The 7,847-nt window shown below is 34.9% G+C and overlaps 2 protein-coding genes across 3 annotated transcripts in view; both read right to left on the minus strand.

Annotated features, from left to right (window-relative positions):
- LOC107628156 (GDSL esterase/lipase 5-like) overlaps window positions 1-869 on the minus strand; it is a 3,088-nt gene extending 2,219 nt beyond the window's left edge. Inside the window, exons 1-2 of the mRNA XM_016330951.2 lie at window positions 433-869; window positions 230-351 (exon numbers count right to left, since the gene is read on the minus strand). Of these exons, the coding sequence (XP_016186437.2) occupies window positions 230-351; window positions 433-688 (378 nt within the window). The 5' untranslated portion in view covers window positions 689-869. The remainder of the gene's footprint in view (window positions 1-229; window positions 352-432) is intronic.
- Window positions 6,361-7,847, minus strand: part of LOC107624785 (GDSL esterase/lipase 5) — a 5,904-nt gene continuing 4,417 nt past the window's right edge. For both annotated transcript variants that reach the window (XM_016327240.2, XM_016327241.2), the window contains exon 6: window positions 6,361-7,656. In XM_016327240.2, the coding sequence (XP_016182726.1) occupies window positions 7,364-7,656 (293 nt within the window). In that variant the 3' untranslated portion in view covers window positions 6,361-7,363. The remainder of the gene's footprint in view (window positions 7,657-7,847) is intronic.

Below are 7,847 nucleotides of genomic sequence, written 5' to 3' on the forward strand. Positions count from 1 at the left end.
GAGTAATTTTGATACAAATTAAAAATAGTAAAAAAAAAATAAATAAATTGAAAACGTTACCGATAAAATTAAATAAAAAAATATTAAAAATATTTTTAAAAAATCACAAACATTAGAGACAAAAATAAATCTCATTTAAAAAAATATATCAAAATAAAGTTAACTTCTATATAATTAAAGTATCCTTAAAAAATGATATTATTTATTTGTGGGAATATGAGGTTATTACATATCCTTGAGCAGTTTGAAGCAGAGCACCAGAGCCTCCAGAGGCAAAATTGACTCCATTGGTGAAGTCAGGATTTTCAGGATGAAGATATGGTGGAAGCAGAGGTAACTTTGCAAGCTCAGCTACACATAAATAATTAACTCCTAATTACTCAAATCATTTATGAATAATTATGTAAAACAATTAATAATGAGAGATCTCACCAATGATATCTGGAATCATACGTCCATCAGAGAATCTTCCACTTGGATACTTGAAAAGGGTTTTTCCATAGGGAGGGTAATTTGCTTGATACGAAGTTGTTGTATTGATATAATTGTTGTTTCCATTGTCAAACAATGAATCCCCAAATATGAATAAGGATGAATGTTTCTTGGGTAAGCATATCTGAGCCTCACTTGTTTGGATAATAAGAACACTACTCAAAGACAGCACCAACAAAAACATTAAACCATCCATATTATCCTATGATGTTTGTATTAACCATGATCTAAGTAGCTTTATATAGATAGATAGATATAGAGGCATAGTCATTGTTGTAAAGTTAATTACATTCATGATCTTGCATGCTGAGAACTTTTCAAATGCTGAGAACTTTTCAAAGGCGGCAAACATATAAATATATATGGTACCAGGTGTCCAGGTGAATACTAGCGAAAATTGAAAAGTATACAATAACAATTTCGGAACAAAGTTGAACATTTCTATAAATGACAAGGATTGTGTGGTGTGAATTATTTATACTTCAAAGATATTTTTTTAGTATCATCCCTATTATTTTTTAGTCATTATTGTAGTATTTTATTAGAAAACACTATATACAAGTTTTTGTACCAGAAAATGTGGTATAAATATACTGTGTGATTATTTTGAATATAGTAAATTTTCTTTTTAAACTTTGACCTATGATTTTTATTCGATTTTTAGATTTTTTTTTACGTTAATTATGTGTCTAAATTATTATCCCTATAATAATTTTTATAGTGTCTATATATCATTGCATTTAGACGTATCAAAATTTATATTTTGGTAGCGTTTGTTTTGAAGTTCTGAGACAGAAATTGGGAGACTAGAATTCAGTATTATATTTGTTGATCTACACTAAAATTTTAGTTTTTGTCTTTAAAATTTTAATATTTTAATACTTTTAAAAAATAGGGATATAGGAGACTAAAATTTTTGAGGATGGAGACTGAAATTTTAATAATATTTTATACTTAAAATACCCCATTTCAATTAATCAATGGTTAATAGTCAAATTCGTTCCTGAAAGATTATTCATTCTTTAAATTAGTCCTCAAATAATTTTTTTAGTCATATTAGTCCTTGAAAGATAAAACATAAGTCAAATTGGTCCTTCTATTAGTTAGATGATAACTTGTTACGTTAAGTGCCACGTGGCATAATGCCACATGTCACAAGATGATTGATTGACATGTTAGGTCGGTGACATCTAACATACCACGTGTTACTTGACATGTAAAAAAGTTATTTATAATCAAAATACTCCTTAAAAGTTCATACATAAGTTATTTTCATTCCTAAAATTTTAAAAATTAATTAAATTAGTCCTTATATAAATTTATTTTATTTTTCTTCATAATATTAAATTTAAAATATTTTTTGATAGTACTAATTTTAATATTATTTTTTAGACCTTAATAAACAAAATTTTTTTAATATAAAATAATAAAAATAATTAAATTATTATAAAGTTAGAATCTTCATTATAAATATCTATCCTACCATAGCTTTCTAAATACTTTTAGATTATTTCGTACTACTCTTCATACTTCTATATACATCAAGACTCTTCTAGAATACTCTATGACCTCCTAGAGTCTTCTAGAACTTTCTAAGATATTTCGAAATCTTCTAGGACATTATAGAACGTTCCAGAACCATCTAGAACATTCTCAAACACTCTAGAAAACTATACAAACACCGTTAAATCTAACCTTCTAAAATTTACCGTGACATTCTCTCCCACCTAATGGCAGACGTCCTCGTCGCATTCTGTTCATGATAGCGATCTAGGTGTTCTTGAAATTACCACGAATCTTCACGAGCTTTCCAGCTAGCTTCGGTTATCGGGAGTCCTTTCCACTTGATCAAGTATTGGATACTTGGTGATACTCCTCTTCGTCGCACGACGCGATTAGCTAAGATCTCTTCGATTTCTTTATCAAAGGATCTAATCACCACAGGCGGAGCACGACTCGAGTCATCTCTACTCGGTTCATCTTGATTTTCATGATATGGTTTAAGCATACTCATATGGAATACCAGGTGGATCTTCATAGAGGGAGGGAGTTGTACTTTGTAAGCAACTTCCTCAACATGTCCAATGATCTCAAATGGCCCTTCGTATTTGTGGATTAAGCCCTTATGAACCTTGCGAAAGATTTTGAATTGTTGTGGAAGAAATTTAATCATTACTTTATCTCCCACTTGATAGCTTGCAAGTCTCCTCTTCTTATCTGTCTATTTCTTCATCTTCTTTGTAGCTTTGTCGAGGTAAGAATGAGTGGCATTTGCTTGTTCTTCCTATGACTTAATCATATGATAAGCTCCAGGGTTCTTCCTGAGTAAGAGGAAGAAATAGAGTATGGTATAAGCGGATGTTGTCTGGTCACAATCTCGAATGGACTCTTTCCAAATCGTCCTGTGAAGTGTGGATCTTGATCACTAATAATCAAGGTTGCGAGAACCGGACCGATCAATAAACCGGTGAAGTGACTGGTTCACTGGTTCACTGGTTCAATGGTTCAACCGAGGTTCAACCGGAATTCGACAGGTTTAATTAAATATTAAATAAAATTATTAAAAATTTAATATATAATTTTAAATATTTAAATTTCAATAAAAAATTTAACCTCATAAAATTTAAAATTTAAAATTTAAAATTTTAATTTATAACCTAATAATAAAAAATAACAAACAAATCAGTAATACCCACTAACCAATGAATTTGCAAACATAATCATAATTTAAATTTGGAACAAACATAATCATAATTTGGAACAAACAAACAGAATTACAAAAACATATGAAATCAAATTACAGTAACAAATTAAAAACAGAACAAAAACATAATTTAAAACTTACAAAAATAGAATCACAAAAATCTGATTAATTCATTTAATTAACAAAATAAAAAAAAAGCTAAAAAGCAGAAGATAAAGCATCATCAACAGCAGCGAAGGCTTTTTCATCATCATCATCACAATGGCTAAGGTTGAAGGATCCAAGAATTGTTAGGGTATCAAGTACATTTGGAGGAAAAAAAAAAGCAGAAGACAGCAGCACTCAACAGAAATCAAATGCAGAAGACAGCAATGAAAAAACAACAATTAACCTAGACAAACAAACAACAATCAACATAATCAAATTCAAAAACAACAATTAACTCCCAAAAATGAAAACTGAAGCAGGGTAGGGATCTGCTTACAAACTCAGAAATTCAGAAACTCAAGCTAAGTAGAAATTAGCAGACTCAGAATCAGAAATCAGAAACCAAATAAAAGTACAAAAGCAAGCAAAAGTAAATTGAAGATTGGCGGCGAAGGAGGAATCCAAGTGACGGCGATGGAAGAGGGGAAGTGAGCTCGGGCACAGAGGGGATTGAACACAGGCTTGACGCGCGAGAGAGAGGGATCGACGATGAGGATGGACCGATGGAGACACGATTTCAAGGTGGCCAACGACGACGAAGACAGAGGCGGTGACATCAATAGCGAGCATACCTGGCGACGCAAGGTGAAGCGATCCAGGAGAAGAGAATCGCGATGGCGGGGCTCAACGCTGGCTGAGGAGAAGAGTTCGTTGGTGACGGCGGCGCTGTCGCTGGCTGCTGTTGCTGGCGGTCTGGGAAAAAGAGAGCGGCTAGGGTTTCGTGTGGAGATCATAGACAGAGAGAGAGAGGGGCTGGATGGTGAGTGGTGACTGAGTTAGTGGGTTGTGGGTGTGTGCGAGAGAGAAGGGAGGGGTTTATATATATATATTTTAACTAAAAATGGTAAAAAACCGTTTGGCTCAAGCGGTTTACCGATTAACCGCCGATTTGACTGGTTTTTCACCGGTTTTTTACCAGATGATTTTTCACTTCAACAGAACCGGCTAGGGGACCGGTTTCCAGTTAACCTGGTTGAACCGGCCAGTCCGGTTCAGTTTTTAGAACCATATTAATGATACTCTTAGGCAATCCCTAGTATTTCACCACATTCTTGAAGAATAGTTGTGCTGCTTCCTCTGCAGTGCAGTCAGTAGGGGCAGGTATAAAGTAGCATACTTCAAAAATCGATCCACTACCACAAGAATAGCTCGAACTTCGGTAAGGCAAAGATGAAATCTAAAGATATACTTTTCACGGTCGCTCTGGCGGCGGCAGAGGTTTCAACAATCCATTTGGTGTCTTATTTTCAATCTTATCTTGTTGGCACACAAGACAAGTATTCACATAACTCTCTATTTCATCCCTCATTTGAGGTCAATAATAGAAAGATTCAATAAGTGTCAAGGTCCTTTGTTGGCCTTGATGACCAGCCCATTTAGTGTCGTGGGATTCCTTCACTAGCTTTCTCTTTAGATTTTTTCACTTAGGGACGTATAGTCTTCTCCCTTTGGTGTAGAGAAGGTCGTCTTCTAGGCAAAATTGTTTATTCTTACCCTCTCTAGCCAATTCTACCAATTTCTTGGCTAATGGATCATGATGCAACTCTTCCTTGATGGTATGAAACATATCTCCTTTGACCATGGAAATGGCTGCCATCTTGTATGGTGCTAAGGCAGGCAGTTCCGCCCTTAACCCCAATTCAATCTTGTGGTCCACCTTCTTCTTAGGTGGTAGTTGTTTTGGCAACTCGTGAAGCATCACATCCTTATTCTTTTCAAGGACTTCCTTGATTCTAGGGGGAACGGCTTCTCTTTCGGATATTGACTCCTCTTGTAGTATAGTTAAATATGTAATATCTTCCTTCTTGAACTCTTTCTTGAGTTGCATAGCAGAAAGCATCGGTAGTCCTCTAACTTTAGAGACGGTAGGGACCATGCATGGAGACCCTTTCTCCATGATGCATATTATGTCGTAGTATGGTATATGTATTATATTTGCCTTCCTTTGCAAATCGAGCCCGATGACTATTTTGAAATTATCCATGGGTGCTACTGAGAAATCCATAAGGCCCTTTCAACAATCAAGAGTCATGTCAACCCCTTTTATTACTCTCTTAAGGGGTTAACTCTTGGTATTCACGAGTTTGAACCAGCCATTCTTTTCGGTAATCTTCAACCTAAGCCTCTTTGCTTCATCAGGCGTGATGAAGTTGTGTATAGCACCACTGTCGATCATAGCCATGACGGATTTTTTATTGATAAAGATTTTGACATACATCAAGCCTTTCTTTTCTGTAGTACTTGCCTCTTTTTTCTTCACAGCATTCATGAGTTGGATAGGTCCAACACACTCAATTACTTGATATTGAGCATCTCGTTCCTCGATGATAAATGCCAGAGTCCCTAGGTTGGAACAGTCCTTCATTTGGTGTGGTCCTTTGCACACGAAGCATCCTCCTTTGGGTACGAAAGCCTTCTTCTTTTCCTCGTACTCTTTCTTTGAATAGTATTTTCCTTTGGAAAACTTGGGTTTAGAGTCTCCCATATGATACTCAGTAAGTGATTCGGCCATCACAATGGTCTACTCGTCGACATCCTCAACATTTATTCTTTGTAGTTCTTGCTTTGTTCAAGATTGGAGTCCATCAATGAAGAGGAACAATGCATCCTCTGATGCTAAGTTGGGGATTTGAAGCATAAGAGTAGTGAACTCCCTTACGTAGTCACCAATCGTACTCTTGTGCTTCAACTCCCTCAACTTCTTCCTTGCTTCATATACCACATTTTTAGGGAAGAATTGTCTTTTCAACTCCCTTTTAAAATCTTTCCATGTGGCTATGTTGCAAGTACCATTTTCTATATCTGCGCACTTTCTCCTCCATCACAAAGTAGCATTATCAGAAAGGTAGAGAGTTACACTGTGTACCTTTATTGCTTCTTCGACCACCCCTTGGCCTTCAAAGTACCTCTCCATTTTTTATAGGAAGTTCTCCACTTCTCGAGCATCCCTCACGCCCTTGAACTCCTTTGACTTTGGGAGATCAATCTTTGTCGTCTCCCTTATAATGGTTGGTCGAGATTTTGCCTCCTGGAACTAAACTCAAACTTCCTCAAATAGTTTTAAGGAATTCTCAAGCTTCTCTTTGATTTGGAGCATGTTTTCTTTGAAAACATCTAGTTCTCCTAACATGTGAGTCTCAGGGGTCTCCTTGTCATGTTCTGTCATTTGAAAGCGCTCATCTATAGAGGATAAAACATTCTCCAACATAGAATCTCTCTCTTCTAAGAAGTTAGAGTCTTTACCTCTAGACTCACTTGAAGAGCGGACGTTCTTGCCTGTCCATTGAGAATGAATAGTATCCCTTCCCCTTTGAGACTCAGCATGCTCCATGATTATACTAGAAGTCATACCCACAAAGCACTTGTGCTCCCTCTCGAAACTTGCTCTGATGCCAAATTGTCACGGTCTTGAACACACTCCAATGTTATAGTGCCGGCACTTGGACTTACTCAACCTCTTGAATTAAGACCAAGTCAGCCTAACCCTCAATACTTAGCAAGCTAAAAAAGCTAAGAACACATGAAAACACAAGAGAAAGGAAGCTTTGATGGAAAGAACACTTTATTACTTAAGTGTTTGTTATAAATGACTCACACACTCAAACTCTAACTCTCACCTCTTATTTATGGCGATCCACCTCCTTAATGGATGGTTAGTATTAAATCTAATCAACTGTTTAGATTAATCATCTAGAATCTTCATTACAAATATCTATCTTACTACAACTTTTTAAATACTTCTAGACTATTCTATACTACTCTTCATATTTTTATATACATCAAGACTCTTCTAGAATATTCTATGACCTCCTATAATCTTCTAAAATTTTTTAAGGTATTCCGAGACCTTCTAGAATATTCTAAAACATTCCGGAACCATCTAAAATATTCTCAAATACTCTAGAAAATTATATAAACACTGTTAAATCTAACCTTTTAAATAACAATATGCCATTTAGATCAATAATTTCGAATTGTACATATTATATATATATATAAAAAAAAGATTATTGACGAATAAAATTGAAAGAGCTGGTTGAGATTGGAGGGCTTATTAAAAGTGTAGTTGCCATTCCATATGAGCTGAGCAAAATACTCGCAAGCTTTATCGGAAGGATGATGGGAGTCAAAGAAAACATAGTCATTTGGATTCTGACATAATTCATATTCCTTGATCCCTTTGTTCCCCCCACACGTATATTCTCCTCTGTATGGTCCACTTCCACAGCATGCCCCACTTCCTCCTTTGTAACCTTCATTTCAATTCCAATATACATTTCAATTTGTTACATTATTTAAATATTAATTACAATGTTTTTTAGATACTTGAATTCATATTTAAATTTGTTAAAAATTAACTGTTCGTGTGTTTTTCTTATAAATTTAAGTTTTTAAAAGAAATAATTTTATGATATAATATTATTAAAAAATTTTAGAATTTGAT

This window comes from Arachis ipaensis, chromosome B02 (genome assembly GCF_000816755.2).
Source record: "Arachis ipaensis cultivar K30076 chromosome B02, Araip1.1, whole genome shotgun sequence".
Classification (NCBI taxonomy): domain Eukaryota; kingdom Viridiplantae; phylum Streptophyta; class Magnoliopsida; order Fabales; family Fabaceae; genus Arachis; species Arachis ipaensis.